This window comes from Mastigoproctus giganteus, chromosome 11 (assembly GCF_048544385.1).
Source record: "Mastigoproctus giganteus isolate SK-2022 chromosome 11, ASM4854438v1, whole genome shotgun sequence".
Taxonomy (NCBI): domain Eukaryota; kingdom Metazoa; phylum Arthropoda; class Arachnida; order Uropygi; family Thelyphonidae; genus Mastigoproctus; species Mastigoproctus giganteus.
This window is the reverse complement of record NC_143585.1, coordinates 29,494,480-29,517,758: the sequence shown is the minus strand read 5'-3', so window position 1 is coordinate 29,517,758 and position 23,279 is coordinate 29,494,480. Positions and strand designations below refer to the sequence as shown.

The window sequence follows — 23,279 nt, the reverse complement described above, 5'->3', positions numbered from 1 at the left end:
TAAAAAGTTCAACATAAGATGAAGCTTTAGTGCCCAGTCCTTAGCATTGATCTTTTGAGGGAGTTCAAACCTTAGCTAGGCTTGTCTTCAGAGAGAGCTGAATAACCTCCATGACTGAAAATCAAACGCAGTAATACTTATCAATTTTGTTAGACTTTTTTCAGTCACCTCTAATTGTAGTGGTTGATACTGACAGTATTAAACAGTACTAGGTCTGGTGTCACGATGCATGAAATCTGAAGATATTGACGGATCTATGCTCTGAGGCCAACTGATGAATCCATATCCTGAATTCGGATCTTTTGGTCATCCAGAACTGACGATAGGCCTGTAATCAAAATTTGATAGCAGCCATGGACACCTTCCAATATTCAATATTATCAACCCCTGCTTAGAGTTCCTGTAGTACGCCAAATATAACCAGAAATTTTCCATGTTGGCCAATCGACTTCAAACAACCCAATGTCTATCTCCACCATGGCGCCTCCAAAGGCATTGCACTTTCTTAGCAAGACTCACACTTCAAACATTTTTTCGCATACCATTTCCGATACATCTATAACACGACCTAATACTTATTACACAAATCAGATAATTGGGAGTGTGGTTCTACTGTTACTGTACCGACTTTCTTCAACCATATCAGTCCATTCTTAGATGGATCACTTTCAACGACAAAAGTGTATATTAAGTGCAGTTATTTCTCCTTCAAAAATGATAATAAATCATGCTTAATATACACAAAAAGACTTTACAAATTTATTTAATCAAATTAGACTTAATTTTTTAAATATTTGAGCCTATATGTATTTATAATAAAATCACCTGATCGAAGTCAAAAATAATTTCGTTCAACAGTCTTATACATTCCACTCCATTGTTAATATCTTCCGAGTAGAAGTTAGCAAAATTGGGAATAGATGCAAACAGAACTCCACAGCAGGAATGAGATTGGGCATACAGTTCCTGCAAAATGAAATGGGGTCTACATTAGTTATATGGTTTCTATAAACTGCATTTTTAATAAACATCAATATTTGTAGAAGAATAAGAGAAATTTACCTCAATATGATACTATTGAGCACACAGCTCTGGTATATACCATCAAATTAATAAACATCGATATCAGCATTGAGCATTGAGTTTGCTCAAGCCATTCAAAGCTTTAAACACCTCAGCTACACCACTTCGCAGGTGCTTAGTCTCCAGATGCTGCAATTTGTAGTACTGCAATGCCAATTGACACGTACCAACTGTGTGGTACAGGGTGTAGAGTGTGTTTAGTGTCAAACGGCACCAGGGGTTTCCCCCATCTCCGCGTAGTATACATTGTGGGTGTGGAACAGAACACTGTCAATGCCAGAGGTTTAAAAGTGTATGGGTTTTGTATATGTGTAGTGTCGTGTACCGTTGTTCCTCTGGTCATTTAGCTGCTGGGCCCCTAATGGGTTCCAACGTTGTCCACACTCTGCCCCGTGGAAGCAGACCAGATACACTAGTATTATAGTTATTTACTCTGGCAGGTACTGCCACCTAATTTCCTGAGATTTCAGTGGCTAGGACCTAAAAAAAAAAAAAAAAAAAACCGCTACAGATAGGGGTTATCCCAAAGGATTACTGATTATATGCAACTGATGTTGTTATTAAGTTTTTGGGTGTAGGACTCAGACGCTGGCTATAAGTTAGAGGAGGAGGAGGGAGACTGAAGGCTGGGGGCAAAGAGAGAGATAAGGGGTCCATAGAGAAGATGACCCCCAAATCAGTGGAGCAGGCCCATGCCCCACCAGAGGGTAAAGAGGGATGTCGAGGGGGCAGGCGACCAGGGGTAACCTATCCCCTGCCTGGGTAGTGGAGGAAAAAGAACCACGCAAGGGAGCGTGGCAAAGAAAGCTTAATGGCAGCAGCTGAGCTGTGCTTTGGAGTATCATAGCTGGGACGAAGGTCCCGTTCCATCATGTCTTATTTTTCAGAGTCTGGCAAGGCTGTCACATTTGGGATTGTACGTAATGTATCCTGCCCGGTGTATACTTGTCACTACGAGTTCGGAGCTTTCAGGTCTGGTCGTCAAGTGTGTGGTTATCACTAGACTGTGTCACTAGTACGGGTCTCACCGCGGATTTGTCCCTTTTGTTAAGTCAAAATTAGAGATGTATGTTCACTGCAGTCTGACTTGGGGGAAGTTTCAGGGCTTCTGTCCATTTGGTCACTGGGTCAGCAGAGCTGCATAATATCACAATTTGTAAAGAGTCTAAATCAGGAAGGTCCAAAAAGTGTTATTATTCATGGAACAGAGGTCCCATTTTAATTTGTAAAGTACAACACTTAGGGAAGTGGAGAATGTAAAAAGACCTGGGGGTAATTATGCAGTCTGATATGAAGTTCTCTGAGCAGTGCAGACGGGCTGCCAGAGCAGGTCATGGAGTATTGTCAATGATATATAGGAATTTTTCTTGCAGAGACAAGGATGTGATTATCCACTTGTATAGGCAATGGTCAGGACCTTGAGTATTGCAGAGGTCTGGAGGCCTCATTTTAGGAAGGATGAAGGGTTGCTAGAAAGAGTACAAAGAAGGGCAACAAGATTGGTGAGAGGAACAAAGGGGTGCTCACCATGAAAGGCTTAAATTCTGCAAATTGTACCACTGGAAACTAGGCACCTGTGAGGTGATCTGAATGAGGTGTATTAGGCCTTGAATGGTTTGAGAAGGTTTAATGCTGATGGAATTCTTCCGCTTCCTCAGATTAAGAATCTGAGGGGACATAGATTCAAATTGAGGAAACACAGTTGCAGAATATATGTGCAAAAGTTTGCTTTTAGCAAGCAAGTAGTTGATTGCTGGAACAGCCTTCCATCTGTTGTTGTGGAAGTTGATAGCTTAAATAATTTTAAGGCTGGTATAGAGAAACATTTGGAGTGACCGTATGGGTGAAATGGGAAGGAATTTTTTTTTTTTTTTTTTCGCGTCTTCTGTGAAGAAAAGCATTCCCACCTAGACGGGATGGAAAAGACTGGTTTTGAATCCGATCTTTTAAGTCTTCTTTCACACAGATAGCAAACATCTTTTAAAGAAGAATACATGTACTGTTTCTTTCCTGGGTAGTTGTTCCTGACTATGTTATTTTAATAGAATGAATGGGTTTGACTTCCCTATTGGGAAGTCAAAAGAAACTTTATGCAGACTTTACATGTAAGGAAAAGAAATATAAGGCAATTACTGTTTTTTTGTGGAAACATGTTGTTAAAGGTATCAATGCTCGAATCCCATGGATTAGTCGATGGTTGGGAAACTGTAAGAAACCTTGCCCGACAGAGATCAAGGCAAAACGGAAGTAAATAAAGTTTTTAGTTATATTTATTTATTTTTTTTACTGGTGGCTGCCCCACATGGGTAGTACAGTGGTTATAATAACCGTTCTCCAACACCAGGTGGAAAACGCTTGAGACTTTTCCACCTGGTGTTTTTATACGGTGATTATTTACACTTTTTCCACAATTTGGCTGAGTTAGGCAGTCTCCGGAGAGGAATGATAATTTTTTCTGCCGGAAACGCGAATTTTTTGTAAAGTAAACCAACCGAAGAATGCAATACAGTTACAGACGCAACATAGCAAATTGGACAGACTCCACAAATGTTATTCTTGACACGCTCTTCCCTAATGACAACCCTTCTGAAAATGACCCTGACCATAGAGCAATCAGGAAGAGGAACAAAGAATATCTCCCGCAACACAATTTAGAACCATTTACTTTACAGGAGCTGGAATCAGTCCTCAAAAGAATCAACACGAATAAATTCCCAGGTATTCAGTATGTTTTCATAATGAGCTTCTGTAGACTTAAACTAGAACACCTACTCCTGCTTTACAACAAGTGTCTCTCGTCCTCGTGCTTCCCCAATGACTGGAAGGTGGCACTGATACCCAAGCCCAATAAACCGCTTACTGACCCAAAGTCGTTCAGGTCTATTGCGCTCCTAGCTAATCTGGGCAAAATACTAGAACGCTAATGGCCTTAAGGATCACCAATCTCTTCACTGACAAAGAGTTCATCTCTCCTTCATAGTATGGCTTCACTCCAGGAAGGTATTGTGAGGAGGCACTTACCGATCTTGTCTTCCAGCTAGAAATTAGCATTAGCATTGGCATTAGTAGAGTAATATGATACAATAAAGCAAGCTTTTGCAGCACCAGCCAAAAGAAACCGCTCCCATTTCATCCCTCTGTTTGTTCAAAATACCTGTCCAGTTCGGCCTTAAATTTATTTAGGCTTTCAACTTCCACAATAAAGAATGGAAGTCTGTTCCAACAACCAACTACCCACTGGCTAAAGACAAATTTCCGCACATCTATCCTACATCTGTCTTTCCTCAATTTCAATTTATGCCCTCTCAGGTGATTATTCTGAGCAAGAGCAGGAATCCCATCAGCATTGAGCAGGCCCAAACTATTCAAGGCTTTATACACCTCAATCAGATCACCTCGCAGGTGCCGAGTCTCCAAACACTGTAATTTTCAAAACTTAAAAGCAACCCTTTGTTCCATTCAGTAATCTTGTTGCCCTTCTCTCTACTCGTTCCAACAGCTCTACATCCTTCTTAAAATGAGGCCTCCAGATCTGTATACAGTACTCAAGGTGTGGCCTGACCATTGCGTTATACAAGGAGATAATCACCTGCTAGAAAAATTCCTATATATCATTGACAAGGCATCATGAGCTACTCTTGCAGACCGTCTGCACTGCTCAGAAAACTTCATATCTGCCTGCACAATTACCCCCAGGTCCTTTTCCCACTCTACTACTGCCAGTGTAGTACCACAGTGTTGATACGTTACTCTGGGTTTACTGCTTCCCATATGTAGTACTTTACATTTGTGAATGTTAAATTTCATTTGCCACCTCTCAGCCCATCTGCTCAACTTTTCTGCATCCTGTTGCAGCAGCGTACTGCCATTGGTGTCCTTAACAACCCTGCCAACCTTCGTATCTTCTGAAAACTTGGACATTAAGCTTGATATACTATCATCAATATCATTTATAAATAGAGAAAATAACAATGGACCCAAAACTGAACCCTGAGGGACTAAGTTAAACTAATAAAGAGTTCTTGTATGCAATAAAGGTCTATAATTACTTGTGTCGCTCTTTGATCCTCCTTTGTGAATTGGGGTCACATTTGTACATCTCCAGTCCATGGGTACCTCCCCTGAGTCCAAAGAAACTATCATAATTATGGCTATGGGTTGCCTTACTTCCTTTGCTGCCTCCTTTAATATAACTGGATAGATCCAATCCACCCCGGGTGCCTTTTTAATGTTTATCTTCAACAATTTCTCCTCCACTTTCCTCTTAGTTATTAGTCTCTGGCATTCCCCTCCCTGCATAACCCTTCATGTGTGAATGTAGATGCAAAATACTCATTTAGTTGTGTTAGCCACCTGAGCAGGATCAACAGTTGAACCATCAATATCCAGTGGACCAATCTGATTCATTTATTTCCTTCTAGAGTTTACAGAGGTAAAGAACTCTTTTCTGTTTTTCTTTGCATCCTTTGCCAAAGATTTCTCAGAATCTGCCTTTTCCTGCCTAATATCTTTTGTGACTTGGTTACAGACCAGCTTATATCTATCATAGGCTTCGATATCACCCTTTAATTTATATGTATCCCATGCATTTTTATTCTCTGCCATATGTTTCATTAGTTCTTCTGACCTCCAATTAGGCCTAAACCTTGAACAATATTTCTTAGTTGGTATGTAAAGCCTACTAGCGTCCAAGAATTCTTTGAATGATTCCCATTTTCAATTTGCTGTTGATAACATCATCAGTTGGTCCCACCGTATAGAATTTAAATACTGTCTCAGACCACGGTAGTCGCCTTTTCGAAAGCAAAAATCCTTCCCTTTACCTCTGATGGTAGTTACCTCTTCGAGTAAATGCGACTTCAGCACATTGTGATCACTGCCACTTAGTGGTTCCTTTATCTGCACATTCTTAATGCATGAAGAATCACTGCTGATAATCAAATCAAGAGTATTACTTCCTCTAGTTGCCTCCCGAACATGCTGATGTAGAAAACAATCATCCAATAAATCCACAAAAGCCTTGCTAGTGTGTGAGTGACCAACCCACAAATTCCAGTCAATATCTGGGAAATTAAAATTCCCCATTATAAGACTCTCTGATTTACTTGCCCACGCTATTTCCCTGTACAGTTCCTTATTATACTCATCAGAGCAATTAGGCCTATAGCACATACCTACTCTCAATTTTGATTTCCCAATGCTTATGTCACACCAAACTGACTTGACCCTGCACTTGTCCAGCGATGTCGACTGGCTTCACGTCCTTGGATTTTATGTGTTGCTTAACTGAAATGTCTCAGTCTGTCTAAATACGAATTAGCGATGTTCATCGACTTCCAGGGGACCTTTTATATTCTACGGTTGGAGAGCGCCCTGGACCGCCTCCGGGCGGCTGGATGTTCCCTCAACTTGTACAAACTGTTCAGATCCTATTTCTCCAACAGAACAGAACAATAATAGTAAAGTCAAGACTTTACTAAGTGCAGCGGTCCATCTACCGGGAATGTCCCCAAGGTTAAATGGTCTTACAAGATTGGCTACATAATACCTTTGATAACACAAAAATCAATGCCTTTGCTGACGATTTAAGACAATCATAGTCTCAGAAAAGTCTCGATCCGCAATAGAAACAAATGCCCAACAGGTAATTAATCATCTCATGACCTGGGCTAGAACCAACAAACTACAAATCAACCCTGCCAAATCAAACATGATCATATTCAAAACTAAACTAGACATCAGGCGGCACCCTCAGGTCAAGATCAACGACGTCTAACTTCTCCTAGTACTACAAACCAAAGTCTTAGGAGTGGTAATAGACCACAAGCTGTCTTTCCTGCTGCACCAGCAGCAAATGACCACTAAGGTTAAGAGGTTCACTGCGGCCATTGTTGGAGTAAGCAGAAGTGACTGGGGCCTCTATAAAAGAACACTCCCGATATATTATAAAGCGGTTTTTCTACCTATTGTATCATACGCTGCAGCAGCATGGTTTCTCCGAGCGGTCTTGGTAAGAATGCGAAATAAACTCCATACCATCCAAAGAAACATGATTCTTTTTGCCCCCCACTGTATCTGTCGCACTGTTCCACGGCTGCCATCCTCGTAATTTCAGGGACACTTCCCCTAGATCTCTTGATTATCTACCGAGGGCTCTGTTGTAGACTCAAGAAAAGAATCCCACTTCCATTCTTGATATGCAGATCTTTTTTGAGGAAGATATAACTAAAGAAAAAACTCGGTGTTTCAACGAGCTCGTCAAAGTGTGGCAGACCAGATGGAACCCCTCGAACCTCGGGACTGTGACTAAAAGGTACCTCGCAGACGTAACATTTACAATGAATGAAGTAGTGGGAAGGTGGTTCTCACTGAGCCTTGAAACGTCTTTCTTGGTAACTGGGCACGGCTCCCTTAATGAGAAGCTATTTCAGCTGGGACTCTCGAACACGGATCGATGCAGATGTGGGGAAAAAGAGAACTGGTTCCTTACAATCTTCGACTGCACTCAATATGAGCCGAAAGCACAACTGAAAACTATTGACAAACCTTGACCCTAGCCATATTGACCAACTTATTATGATAACTGACAACATGAGGGTCTTCCAAACTTGCTCAGGAAGTTTTTGTCAGACGCAGACACCTAAACCTGACTAGAACTAATGACCAGCAACCTAGGACATGAGCTGACTGCAAAATGATAAATGTAATATCATAACTTTTTTTTTTTTTTTTGCTCTCTCTTTCTCTCTTCACGTTCTGCTTTGGATCTGGGACTAGTTCCTGGATCCGGAGTAGCAATAGCACTTTCCTGCTACTCTTTCCTTATCTATATATATATATTTTTAATATAGTGGTAACATAATAAACCTTTTATCTTGCAGTAAGGCAATAAAAAATTTCAAGAAAGCAAAAATTTTGAATTGCGCACATTTCTTATTCTTAAATGCGTTCCCAGATAAAAAGTTTTAATTAATGATATACTATCGTCAAATACCATTACTGTTAACTAGTTTGTCCTTTGTCACCTGGCTAAAAATACAGGGAATGGACAAAATAATGGAAATACCTGATATAAAATCAGTAGTTTTTGTAATGGCTGTATGACGCATCTATGAACACGCAGTAAGATTTTTTGCTTGTTTCTTGGAGGTAGTATTGTCAAGGAAAGACGATAAAAGATGATATTTATTTAAAGGTGATGTAAAAAGGTTCATAAAGAAAATGACCGACCTGTCTGAATTCCAAAGAGATCAAATTGTTGGTGCACGTTTAGCAGGGCCATCGTTGACTAAAACTGCTAATTTAGTATATGTATAGAGAGCGGATCGAAAGTGATGTCTGCATTCACCAAGGAGAGAAAAACAAAATCCAATAGGCTGAACTGTGGAAAAAAATCGAAGCCGGCGGATACTGAAAAGAATTGTAGCCCGAAAGCATAAAACTACTGCCTCAAAAATAACTTCAGAATTTAATGTGAGTCTCAGCAATCGATTTGCTAGCAAAGCACTTCGACGAGAACTTCATGAAGCTGGAATTTATGACAGAGCAGCTACTACCAAGCCGTTACTGATGGTAATGCTAGAAATGGGATGCAATGGTGTAAGCGCAAAAACTGGACACGTGATAATTGTAAACTATATTTTCAGAAGAATCATAATTCTTTTCCATCATCAGGAGAGTTTAAGTTTGGCAAATGCCAAAGAAGAAGGTGCATCATTCAGTCTTGTGTCCATTCTATGTAGGGAGTAATTTCGACATAGTTTATTTGGATTTTAGATATTCTTCAGATTGGTGTAATGTTAAGAGTGGGGGTCCTCCAAGGATCGGCGAAGGGTTGAAGGCGTGAGTAAAAATTTGCAGATGATATAAAGGTTAGCAGACTCGTTAATGATCAGTGCCAAGCAGCGCTCCTTCAGGATGACTTGAACAGGCTTCAAGAATGGTCAGAAAAGTTGCAGCTATTTTTAGTGCATCGAAATGCGGGCCTTACACTTGGGGAATAGCAACCCCAAAATAAATTATACACTTCGTGGAGTTGAATTAATAACACTAGAGGAAGAAAAGGATCTGAGTGTTACGATACGGGCAGATATGAAGTTTTCTGAGCAGCGTAAACAGGCAGCCAGGAAAGCCCATAGTGTATCGATGATTTATCTATCATTATCCTGTACTGATAAGGAGGTCAAATCCCACTATATAAGGCAATTGTTGTTTTCATCCTAAAAAAGACATTGAGATTCTTGAAAGGGTACAAGGACGGGCTACTAGCATGGTGAGTTCGGCAAAAGGGCTATCGTACAAAGAAAGATCAGGACCAGATTTACATATAAGCTGAACAAGCTACAGCTTAGGGCCTCACATTACAAGGGGCCTCGCTGCATCTTAAAAAAATCCTTTTTTTTTAATATTGTCACAGGTGAACAGTAAGAGAGAAGAGCCTCATACATTTTATAGCATAGGGCCACAACAAGTTTAAATCCGGCCTTGAGAAAGACTGATTATGTGGGCTACAGTGCTTGGCAAACCAGACACCTCAGAGGGGACCAGACTGAAGTTTAAAAGGTGCTGAGAGGGGTTAGTAAAATGAAGGACGGTAGCTAATACTAATACTAACTGCCAAACATGGATGAGAATCAACAATGGTTTGGGCAGCAATATCTCAGCATTCTTTAAGTCCTATCATCACTCTGAACAAGCCAATTACTGTCCCAGATTATTATAATATGCTGGGTGACCAGGTTCATCCCATAGTGCAAACATTGTTTCCCACAAACGATGCCATTTCAAGATGATAATGCTGCAATACATATAGCTGTCCAACTGGTTTGAGGAGCATGAAACTGAAGCTAATCATCTTCCATGGCCTGCACAATCACATTGAGTCACTGTGTGAATATTTGGAGAGGAGGGTGAGAAGCAGATTTCCTCCACCTTCATAACTCAAGGGGCTTGAAAGTTCATCCATGAAGAATGGTTCAATGTTCAAGATTTATTTGAATTTATTCCACCTAGAATACAAGTTGTTTTAAAAGAAAACGGTGGCCCAACGCCATATTAGTGCATACCTGATAACTCTTATTACGTGTTTCCATTATTTTGCCACACCCCTGTATCTTGTTCCATATCCAATGACAAGTACTCTGTTGCACAGTTACCCAACAAAAATCTTTGTCTCTTCTTAACAAAAAAAAAAAAAAAAAAAAAAAAGGACAGAAGAGCAACATAAGTTCATATGTATTTTTTGTTGTCCAAAATATATATACTGTAATATTTGTTATGCCCATACCATAGCGTTTGTTATACCCGTATCCATCATTTATCTAATAACTGCTTGTGGATCTGTCATCCACTTCCACTATTTACCAAAACAAATACTTCTCTATATACGAACAAGATATATTCACATATGATTACGTCGCCGTTTGAATAACAATCTGCCCAATTTTTGGAAATTTCAAAACAACTGATAAAATAATAATATTTCTAGTGTCTATTTCTCTCTCTATCGAACTAGAACCAGCTGCTGAGAAAAATATATGAAGCACCCAAGCACCCATAGGAATAATTATTCCTATGGGTGCTTGAAATAATACACTTAGTTAGTACGTGTATAGTTCTGCCCGCCTCCTCGTGGCGTGGACGGGTACTGGGAAGCAGCCTTCCTGATGACCGCTGCTTCCTAGTTGCAAAGCAGCCAGAAACAGTTAAACAACACACCCACTACGCAAACATAACACCACACTCATTTTCTGGCCATTGTATAGAGCCTTGTATATCATCACAGAGAACCATGGCGGAGATAAACTAACGTTTAGGGGCCGCCTTGCGTGAGACACAAAACATGTCCACACATGTTCACATGAGAAAAATATAGATGGGTGGATGGCTCGACAACGACTGATCTTAACATATACGTAGTTTGTAATAACACTTGTAAAGAAAAAAGGTCAGAGGAGTTCACAAGGTAGAGAGAATACTGGAAACAGCACTGTATTTAGCAGTCACGGGCTTGAACCTCGGTCACTCAAGGCACGTCTATTTATGCACCCTCGCGCTTGACCACTCACTCGGCTACGGCTCATTAGGATCATTTAATATTCGAGCAGATTTCATTAATTCGAATTCTTTCATTCCGAACTCGCCATTTTTGAATCACCTGATTTGCAATTAATGAGATTTTCCTATATTTTGTGAAGTTCAGATGATAAAAGACAAAATGTGATTGGAATTTACAATAATTGGATTTTACAAAAAGGTGCTACTTATTAATTAATAACGTACATCATTATTCCGATCCAAATTGAGAAAATAGATGGCAACGTGATCTGGTAGGATGTTTTTCAACAACTGAGTGTTATAATGTCTTATTTCTCTCATGCCTTGCAACTCCTTCTGGGCCTGAAGCTTCCACAGGAAGTCTAGACGAGAAGTAATTTCGATCTGAAAAGAAAAACAAAAATAAAATAATTTAGACTGGCACGGATAATAATCAAATAATTAATTTTAAGTGGAATGGAGTTGTAATATTCAAAAAACAGAGACAAAAACGTTACTGAAATGAAAAAAGAATTTGCTAAACAGAAATGGTACATTTATTTGCTATATTCTCATAGTGTCAACATGGTTCAACTTTAAACAACTCAATGGACATTATTTTACATTTATATCTTCTCATGATCAAAAACATAATCAACCTTCGTGATTTGAGGATGGGAGGAGGAAGCTTAATGCAATCGTTCTGTTTACAGATACTACACAAGATGAAATGTAAGAGCTTTTGGAATAATCTTAAAGGGACAACATCAGAATTACTGCTCCTGGATCCGCCCTTGACCACGATACTTTATATATGAATAATTTTTGTCTTTAAGATCTGGTGGATCTGACTATGGAGCATAAATTACACAGAATGCCAAAACTAATAGGAGAAGGACAGCACAAATTGAAAATATTGAAGGCTTGAGAAAGAGAGAAAGAAAGAATGTGAATATCATATATGATATAATGAATTAAATAAAATTATAGGCTGAATTGGATAGCCAATTAGAGAGAAAGGAACTGTAAAACAAAATTTATTACATTAATACAAAGAGACTAATACCAAATGCTTGCGATGTAAGAATTTTGTAAAAGGCAGAAAAAATAAGAATGAAAAAATATAATGTGAGCCGAAAATATATAAACCGAAAGAAATGCGAAGAAGTAGATATTTGTAAATAGAGAGACCAGGAATTTCCAAGTAATGCGTAGATTTATTACGCATTTTTCCAATTTCTGTTATCCTTCTCCTATTAGTTTTGGCATTCTGTATAATTACACCTCCATCTTCGCACTTTTCAATTGATTTATTACTTTTACTTCTTATATATAAACTTTTGTATCCTTTGCTGCTTTGAGCGCTCAGGTGCAAATGTCATATTATTTTTATCTCTCTCTCTCTATATATATGAAATAAGTATATCGGGTTAAAAAGTAGTAATGGAGAGATAAAAATTTTGGGACTACCTTTTCCATATTTTGTGAGAGTTATACTAGTTTATCCCTCTTTTGACCTCACTCAGTTTTATTCTTAAATTTGTTTATCCTCCACAGGTATGAATAAGTATAGAAACGCAGTCCTTGATACATGATCGGGTGTAGTCCCCTGATGAAGTACCTGATTATGTATCAATTTTTACTTTTAGCTAATTTCAGATGATTTGAATTTTATATTTGTTCCACTCTTTTTTTTTTTTTTTTGGACCTATAACCAAAATTACCCACCCATATCTGATGTTGGCTATCAACTCTTTATTTTAATTTAATCATTTTTACTTAATCATTTTTTGCTTAACAGTTACCTTCTCTCTAACGGCTTTTCAATTTGGCTTGAAAACTCCGGAAAAACCTTCGAAACTAAGGAGATTCGTGTTGACACTTTAAATCTTCGTTATTTTGGTTGTTAAATACCATTATTGGTGCTTGCTTAAAAAAAAAGTGTGTTTCATTGATTAAAATGAAGAACAAATTCAGTTGGGAAATTAAATATGATTAGTGCGTGAATACATAAGGAATATAATAAATAAATATAAATATATATATTTATTTATTATATTTTTTGTTATTTTTGCCTGTAATATAAAAAGAGAACACAAAAACGAAATTGGATTGTCGGAAGCATTATTTGATGATTATTATTATTTTTATTAAAGCACTGGCTACTCACCAGACGGCAGTGGTAGGCAACTGTGTAGAAATAAAGAACAATCAGCACAAAAGTTCTTGCCTTGATGGAGACGCAGATATGTCTAAAGGGAAAAGTTTATTAGTTATTAAGATATCTTTATTGTCTACTAAATAAGCAGAGTCATAACTAGAAGGGGTAGGAACAAGTGGGGTACTTGCCCGTGAGCATCAAAACCAAGGACAAAAAAAAAAAAAAAAAAAAGGAGTAGAATTTAAAAATAAAAAACAAATACTGTAGCTGGTACATAATGTGTCCTGCTGCTAGCATATTTAACGTGTTTTACATTTAAGAGTCATTCGCAGGCGTTAAAAACGTTTTAATTTTCAGATATTGATAAAATTCATGGATAATAATATAACAATGTTTTTATTTTATTAATAATAATTACATATCGGTTACTGAAAGTATTGGTTTTCAGTCTGAAAGCACCAGATGACTTGAAACCAGATGCGTTTTCGAATTAACGCATTTTCAGTTTCCGAAAGTTTTTTCTATCTTAAAACCTTAATATTTGTGTTTCTAAATTCCTTAGCTTTCCAACGATATGCTATACGTCCACATTATCCCGTTTATTATGTGAGAAAATTTCCTTGATCACGTGTTCATATTTTCCACTATCCTGGAAAAACTACTGTAATTTTCAGAGGTTTGAAAGTTTTTCCTCTAGTATAGAGCTAAGATGAAGCTCAGTGAAAATTTGTTTCATTAAATTTTGTCCAGTAGAAGATAAATCAAGTTGGAATAAATTTTCGTGACGGTTTTTCGTTACAAAATTTTTGGAATAACGCCAGTAAAAACGTTTTTAACGTCAATATAGTATACGTATTTATTTATTTACTGGGAGTTAACTTTTATTTTTTTTTTTCCGGTAATAAGGTTACCTAGTTACTGCTCTGTAAATAAGAATACAGTACAGTGAAACTTCCCTTTAACGGACAGCCATGGGGAACAAGAATGTGTCCGTTAGAGAGAAGTGTCCGCTAACAAGAAGTCTGAGGGAGGAAAAAAAAGAAAGAAAGAAAAATCGTTAAACGTTTAATGTAAAATTAAATTAAATACAGATTTTGCACAATATTTTTGTAAATAATATACATACAATTGTGCTATGCATATTATGACTTTATCTGGTCACCTGAATATATTAAGAACAGTGCCAATCTAATTGTGCAACTGTATGGCGTTATTAGAGAACATTTGACTAAGACATGCCATATTGTCTTAGTTCTCAGCGGGATGAAGGTGTTTTCATACTCCTACCACTCTAGCATGGTCAAAACCATGCTAGAGTGGTAGAAGTAAGAATATCTGCTCATCACTGCAATTTACGACCTCGCCGTAGTAAATCGCTTATAAACACCGTCTTCTCCACACCGGATGGAAAAAGTCAAGGTTCAAATCCCATGAAATACGAGAGGAATTTTCATGGTCTTCACAACGTGGCTGAGTTAGTCGGTCTCTGGCAAAGTAGCACTGTTGTTTAATTGAAAACTATGGTTTTTCGACCAGCAGAGAGGCTTCACAGGACACACAGGTATTACTGTTTTTAATTTAACGTTAATTATCATTTTTAAAGATATGGTTTAGTGACCAAAAATATTTGAAATATTCTGCTCTACCGCTCCATCTTCAAGATATTGTTGCAATATATTGCTTACCTTAATCCTGTTTTTTTTTTTTATATCTATAAAGAAATGAATAAAATTGGTGACCAAACACCTTAATTATAAAGCTAAAAATTTGCCCTCGCTGAAATAATAGCGTATCTAAAAAGGAAATAGAAATATGCATAAGGTTATAAAAGTATAATTCAATTTAAAAGAGACTGAGTTACTCTAAAAAAATAAGTAAATTAAACTTATTTACATTATTAATGCGTAATAAAGTAACAAAAAAGTAAAATTTTGACACGATTATAAGGTACACAGACTCAAATCTGATACGTTCACATTCAGCCTTCTTTGTTTATGTATGTATACAACCCTTCGATGGAGGCTTGCCCTCCTTTGACATCAATAGTTTTCCTAACAAACTCTTTTCTGAGATCATTAAAGACACAATAAGTTCTTAATTGATTGCAGTGGACAGTCCATAGAGAGCCCAGGAGAAACAATAGATGACTTGATCAGAGATTTCTCAACGATATTTATAGTCGGAAAGCAATCTCTGTGGAATGTTATAGGAATCAGATCGCTCTAAATTAAGGGATATAATGATCTCAGAGAAGCAGTTGTTAGAAAAATTACAAAGGTTAAAGGTTGGTGCTGTTGTTGTAGAGTTTTAGACGCATCAACAACTTAGTCCATATTGCGCCATATATAATTGTCTGTAAATCGAGTGAGTTCTGTCGTTGATTGCTTGTTCCAGCAAACAACGTTTGCTGGAAATAAAGCCCGAGTTTCAGGTATTAAAAAAAAAAACAAAAAAAACATGCTACTCTCGCCTGAGACCGACTAACTCAGCCAAGTTGTGAAAAACGCCCATAAAAATTCCTCGCGCCATTGATGGGATTCGAACTCAGGTCTTTTCCACCCGATGTGGGGAGCATTGTTTTTTTTCCTCCAAAACTCGAGTTTTTCGTCCAGAAAAGAGAAAATTCACCACACCATAAAACCATAAAACTTTGCTACAAAAATTAAATGAGGTTTACGCTCTCCCTCTTAAATGCGCTTTTAATAGGGAGAGCATGAACAAGTGGTTTATATTCACAAACTACGTTTTAAAGGCAAAGTTTAAAATAATTTACACGATTATTTCCGGATTTTGATTGTTGGATCTAGTCCTCGCAACAACAACATATTTCTCAAAGAGAAAATAAAAATCATATTCGCATGCTTTCAGAATCATCCTTTCATCAGCGAAACTATAAATTACTTTGCCACAGTTTCAAATTCTTCCTTCTCTGCTCTAGACGTCAACTTCATCGATCACTTTTCGTATACAGTATCATAGTTCCATTATCGATTCTCCATCTCATCTTGAATAAATCTTTCACTATATCTCATCTAAGTTTTAGGGCTTACGCACCCAGGGGGTAAGAAACCTACACTTAAAGAAATAAATTATACACCTTTCGTCCTCTCTCCATACCCCACGCCAAATAAGTTTTTTATTTTCATCGATAGATATTTCGATATCATCTAGAACTCAATACCAGTGCTTTTCCACCTCTATCAACGAGGGTTACATTGGGAAACTTGTCAGAACATTTTCTTCATTTGAAAGTTCTGCGTTATCAGTTATTGAAAAACACAGAACCACGCTTGCAATTATCAATAACTCGATCACCTTCATCGCTCGCTATGTACAAAGGTAGGTTCACGAACACGAATTTCTTTGGTGACAGTCCACGTCATACACCAACAAAGTTATCTTATTTGTTATGGTCCCTGCTTCACCAATTAGCAGGGGTATTTTGCTGACTTCAGGTGCTGAAACAGCGCCGATCTTCTTTATCGTTAACAGTTCTAGCAACTGTTATTAGATAAACAATTAACTTTATTGGTTGCTGAGTCATCCAGAAGTTTGAAACAAATGTCTTTCACTTACGACAGAATGAAATTTTCGCCACTTTTTACGATACATTCAATATTCCTCCACGTGATTATTTATTTTTTTATCAGCTAAATTAATTATTCGCGATGTATTGAATCAAGCAGCAAACATCGATAGAAAAAAAAAAAAAAAACACACATTAGATAACAAATCACAGGGTCACTTTTCGACTTACAGGAGTGGACTAAAAACTTATTTTCAGAGACTTCATAAAGGAAGGGACTGGGGAAAAAAATAAACTGCAATTACCTTTTACAGTTCAAATTTTAATACGTAATAATGTATTAAACATCCAAACTCACAAAGGGCTCTTATGGCTTATTCAAATTTTAAATTTGAATGTTTTTAAAATCGTAAGTTAACACTATAATGATGCACAAAAATCTGAGGAGATTTTGCAAAACTCAAAGAAATGCAAAAATAACAGGCTCAGCAGCTAGCACTCCTGGCCCGTCCACCCCTGTTTAAACATCCATTGCAAATCGGTCCAAATATATATTAATATCATTGCTGTAGGCGTTGGGAATCAGTGACTTAGACCATATTGTGTCATATATATATTTATGTATATAAACCGCGTAGTCTATGGTTGATTTGCCTGTTCGATGAACGAAAACCCATAGTTTCTTTGAGATACAAATCATGCCATCCTCGCCTGCGATTGATTAGCACAGCCACGTGTGTCAAAAAAAAGCCCATAAAAATTCTACTGGATGCGAATTCAGTCCTCTCTCACCACCAAGCATTCAAGGAGGGCACACACACGCACAGTAACGTGTTGGCTGGTCCACTCAGATGCCAGTTTATTGAACTTATGGGATGAATCATAAGCTGGATTATGAGACTTTTACTGTAGTTAGGATTGTAAAATTCTTGGACTTGAAGTAGCTTAAAATTTTTTAAATGTAATTTGGTTCCAAAAAGGGTTCTTAGTATCCGGATTTGACCCGGACAGTAGGGTATTTGAGTTTAATGATAACAAATTGAGAAAACTGGTAAATAAATTGAGAAAATACTTTGGTAATTACTTAATTTAGTAATTAAGTAAGTTTTATGAGTATTATAGTTTTTAAATTTGTTAGTTTAACTTCAGTTGCATTCAGTTTTCAGTATAGTTAATTTCTCGAGGTTTAACAAATTCTGCAACCAATGTTGCTTTAGGCAGAACTGTAGTCCTTAAATGTTTATTATTCTCATTAACTAGCATAATAACGTTTTAACTGTATCAATAAAATTCCAATTATTGTGGAGTGATAAACATAACGATTTATGCGTTGGACTGTACAAAGTAACTTTTTTTGTGTGTTTTAAATATACCTCTCAAATGTTTAGATATGAAAGATGTTTTCTCTAAAAAAATTATAAAAGTGCTCAATAAAATTTATATTATAAATTGTTATTTTGAATAAGCTTTCAGTTTCATTATGTTATATTAATATTTCGCTTCCAAGAAGTGAAACCGCAAGTTTCAGATAAATAAATGTGAAAGTTGGAGGTGGACAAATCAGGAAGTTGCGTATATGTGAAACCGATAACTGTTCGGGTTTTACAATTCTATTCCTAAAGGTTGCCTCGCTAATCTTCGCCCAGGGTCTCTGGATTCGTTAGAAAGCCAGTACTATAGCACTACAGAGCTCCAACAACCTTTGGTACTTGCAACAACCACTAAAAATGTATAATAAGGCAGTGCATCCGAGTGTAAAACAATTGGTTGTACCGCATTCCTTGCTCCAGAAACTCAATCATAAGATGTCAAGACTAACACGACTAGCGTATTTCAACCAATGCGAACTGTAGTGTAACTCTGGCAACGGTCTGTACTTGCTGTTTGATTTTGCACCAAGGCAGCTTAGGTGCAAAATGAGGCGACAGTGTATTCTTTCTGTAAAATTGTGTGTGTGTTTTTTTTTAATTCTTTAAATTTGAAAGAATACAAGTATCAGGAAGCTTAGGGATGCTTAAAGTAAGATTTAAATATCAGATGTGTTTGGGAATCTGCAGCGGACAAGTTTAAAAATAATTGGGCAAGAATTATTTGAAGATAATAACACTGAAACCCACGTTGGTTTAATTACGTTTATTTCCGAACTAGAAATATGTACACAATAGAATCAAACGTTTCGTGGTATGGTATTTTCTTTAGTGACAGCTGTCATAATGCAATATTATTATTATTATTAATAGCCATATGGTGCAAGGAAGCCTGAGGCTTATGCTGCACCAGGAAAAAAAAGTTCCCGAGTTACCCTGAGAGAGAGAGAGAGAGAGAGAGAGAGAGAGAGAGAGAGAGAGAGAGAGAGAGAGAGAGAGAGAGAGTCAAAAGTAGAAGGGAATCATCAAGAAAGAGAAGAATGATGATATCCAGCTCAGGTCCCTGGGTGTGCCAAGCCCATACTCACCAGATGTGAGCCCCCGGGGTTAATCACCGTGCTTTTGTGAGGGTGATATTGCAAAGACAGTGGTCACTGAAAAAATGATAAGAAAATACCACGAAATGTTTGATTCCATTATGTATATATTTCAAATTCGGAAATAAAACGTTAGGTTTGAGTGATTTATTATCTTCATATAACACAGTTTACCTACTCACAATGCTACTCAAAGAATATCTAGGAGCAAGAATTAAATCAGTCTTCTACAGCAGCATCGTCCTCCATGACAGAATAGTGGGGTCGCTATATACCATTCGCTTGGAGAAGTCTGGGCTCAAATCCCGTTGAATTAGAGACAGCTGGAGGTGAATTATTCCGGATTTTCCCTCCCTTCTCTCCCTCCCCTTCCAAATGTGTATTCATGAAAATCGCAAATAGACATTACACATAAACCAAATGAACACGACCTTTGTGGAATTTTGTTTTCCGATTTAAAACCAGTGGTGGGGGAACCCCCCTAAAGCGCTTATTTGGACACGAGTTTCCCCCTCCTTCTTTGATGCTGGTTTAAAATCAGGAAACGATTTTTCCCATTTCACTGCTGGTGTTTTAAATCGGGAAACCAAATTACGCGAAGGAATAAATCGTCCAATCAGTGCGAAGTAGGGGACGGAGCACGATCTGGGCTTCATTTGTTGTCGTAAAGATCCATGGGTAGGAGTCTCTTAACCGAATTTTTAAAGCCAATATAATGTAATACACAATACATTGTACAATATGAAGCTGAAAGTACGTATAAACAAACCGTATTTTACTAATTTTCTACATCACACATTTATCTTTTTTTTTTTTTTTTTCAGAAAGCATGCATTATTTTAACAGCTAAGCTTCTTTTTATTTATTTATTTATTTTATTTTATTGTGGCATCATACCTTTCACTGCTGCTACAACTTTCACTTCTCGTGAATACAGCACCGAATACCACATCAATGAGAATTACATAAAATGTCACCATGACGACAAGTACGAACATCTTCAATAAATAATTTAATTTGAGGAATGTGGCACAAGCAACCATCGTTAGATTCCAAGTGAAGACGAAGTACTGCAATAATAAATATATGCATATGCAAATAATGTCAATAATCTTATGCATAGAAATAGTCTGAAAATAATAAGATATGAAATATTAAATTTTCTGAATATTATTACTTCATTCGTGGCAAACAGCGACATCTTGCGATTCACTTATTTAACAATCTAAGTTCGATTTCTGTCTAAATTGAAAAATGAAAATGTCGCATATTTATGAAATAGAATGTTGAGAAATATCATAAATAATTTAGCGGCTCTCTTTCTCCCTGTATGCTCTGAAATTGCTCAATTATGTTTGTTCTGATTGAAAAAAGTAATGAAACCAACTAAAAGCTTCGTCCTGATTTCATTAAAGGTAAATATTTGATTTCTTTTAATTACGTAAATGCCAACTTCTGACAAAAAGCCTTTACATTTACAGATTATGAAATTATCTAATGATATTTAGATAAAAGTCATAAATATATTTAGTTTTGTATTTTGATAACTATAAGGGAATTTATGTTTCGAAAAACGCTTAAAGAAAATTTAATTTTAATATGTTTTAAAAGTGCAGTGTTTGGTGTAGAACGCGTGTAAATAATTATCAGAAAATCTGTGTATATGAAAGCGTAATAAATAAAAATCTTGCTCATTCGCATTATTTCAAAGAAGTCTGTAAGAATCAGTGGATAGCAAAAGGCATTGAATATTTATTTCGCATTTGATAGATACATCAGTAACAGATTATAACTCTGGAGAGTAAATAGAAAGCTTACCCAAGAAAAAGCCACTATATAAATTATTCCCAGCGAAGATATTAAGATTTTGGTAGGCAGGGGGGGTGAAATATTGTCACTATGACTGATTTGCTTCGCATATCGATCACTGCACCAAGAATTATTTAGCATGAGTCAAGAAGAAGCGGTCTAAAGTTAGTACTTATGACTTTGCGATGCCATGAAGAAAATTTTTAGAAATTTCCTTTAATATCCTGATGTTATTTGGAGAACAATATTCTCCAATATGACGAGGTGTTTGGTGTTTAAGGGGATTGTTTGTGATAACGAAAGCCGGTTTATGGCTACCACCTTAACATAGTTCACATGCACAAAGGATTTTTAAAAAAAAAACGAAACTTACCTGAGGATAAGGACAATAAACAGAATTAGGAGAAAATTTGTCAGTAATGTTCGGCTCTTCTGATATATCACAGGCAAACTGCAAGACAAATTAGAGAAATTAAGAGAACTGACCTTCAGTTTGGTAAGTAGCTTATATTTTTGATTACTTTTATAATACTAAAATTACCAACACAATTATCAGAGCTCATATTTTTTTTTTTTTTATATTGAAAGCGAGTCAATCAAGTATTTTTGTAGTTAAATTTAAAAACTCCTCAGAAAAATTAATTAAGTAATACTAATTATTTTAGAAGATGCAGCTATTGATTAGACACTCTAAAAGGAATTCTGAACACGACGAAAGAAATTTTAGGTACTTTTTTAATGAAATTAAAACAGACAATCAAAAAAAGTTTTCCTTCGTAATTTTTGGTTGGCAAATATGTCAATTAATTTTCCGATAATTGATTGCTTAACACTTCATTTTCTAGTGATAATAAAGCTGAAGAACTTGTCTCTCTTCAGCCATTATACTCCTAAGAAAATTTTTTAATAATATTCAATTCAGAAAATGAGCGTTTGCCCAAATAAGTGGTGATGGGCAATCCAAGTATGAGGACAAGTGCTGTATAAACATCTGGAACATATTGCAGGATCTTGCATAATAAGATAGTCAGCAATTTTTCCTACATTCCATCAATTTAGAGTGTTCACTTTCGAAACCATCTTAAAGATACGGAGTGTCCAAGCTAGGTGAGATTGTTGTAAAATTCAATTAATATTTTTGCTTTTCCATACGTTTCGTTCTCTGATACATCAATACTTTTAGCTGAGTAAACTGTTTGATAATTTTCTCCGTTTCTCGAAATCTTGAAGAGATCTGGAGTGTTATCTTTGAAGCACATTTCTATTTTTTCATCAGAAAACTGTTCAATGGTTTTTCTTTAAAACTTCTTGCTGTTTCTCAAGGTTTACAAACATCTGATATTTTACAGGATAATTTAAAATCATTCTACATTTAGAAGGTATTCACATAGCTTTTCTAAGAAGTTCCGATATGTAAATAGTATCATGTTGGTAGCATTCGAAAATGTAGTAGACTTTTTTATCACGGAAAAAATTATATCAAATAAAATTAATTCAAAAATTTTTGCTTAAAAATTTCTTTTTCACAATATCAATTCAGTTTAAATGAAACTAATTTAAATTTATACATAACTAAATGATTTTAAAGCACTTTTTTGGAGAATCCATTCAGAAAGACCATTCCTGCGAAACATAATTTCCTTCAATTTTTAAGTACTTTTGATTTAATTGATTTAGTTTTTTTTACAATTCATTGATTGACTTACTTTTATTAATAAATAATATATAATTTATTAATATATAGAGAATTTATATAATTATTCGTTCGGAATGAATACAAAAAGTAACAAATACATAATTTAAAAACAACTATTTAAATTATCTGCGGACAGTGAATATCCATGATGTCTTTGGTAGCAAATTAATTAATCTGGAACAGTTTATAAAAATGAATCTTATATTTGTAGCCATAGTAATTTGCACTATTCAAGTTTTTTAAAAAGTCTGTCTATATTTTTTCATTCCAGTTTCTCAACCTACATGCTGATTGGTCAACAGACTGAATGTATCCTAAAAAATGTTTGTTAAGCCTGATTTAGATAATAGCTAATTCTCTTATTTTATTTATTTTTTAATATTTATATTTAAAAATTTAACTCTTATTTCTGATTAATTAATTCTTGGCACACAACATCGTATTTGTAGAGTAACCACACTATCAATAAAAATGCCTCTGTTTAAAGATCTTTTATCTTCCCTGT

General features: G+C 36.2%; 1 protein-coding gene across 1 annotated transcript in view; it reads right to left on the bottom strand.

Moving 5' to 3' along the window:
• The window catches only part of LOC150077843 (adenylate cyclase type 8-like), a 188,737-nt gene that overhangs the window by 17,745 nt on the left and 147,713 nt on the right, over positions 1–23,279 (bottom strand). The window contains exons 14-18 of the mRNA XM_090385413.1: positions 21,452–21,529; positions 20,167–20,339; positions 13,289–13,370; positions 11,365–11,523; positions 826–966 (exon numbers count right to left, since the gene is read on the bottom strand). Of these exons, the coding sequence (XP_090241539.1) occupies positions 826–966; positions 11,365–11,523; positions 13,289–13,370; positions 20,167–20,339; positions 21,452–21,529 (633 nt within the window). The remainder of the gene's footprint in view (positions 1–825; positions 967–11,364; positions 11,524–13,288; positions 13,371–20,166; positions 20,340–21,451; positions 21,530–23,279) is intronic.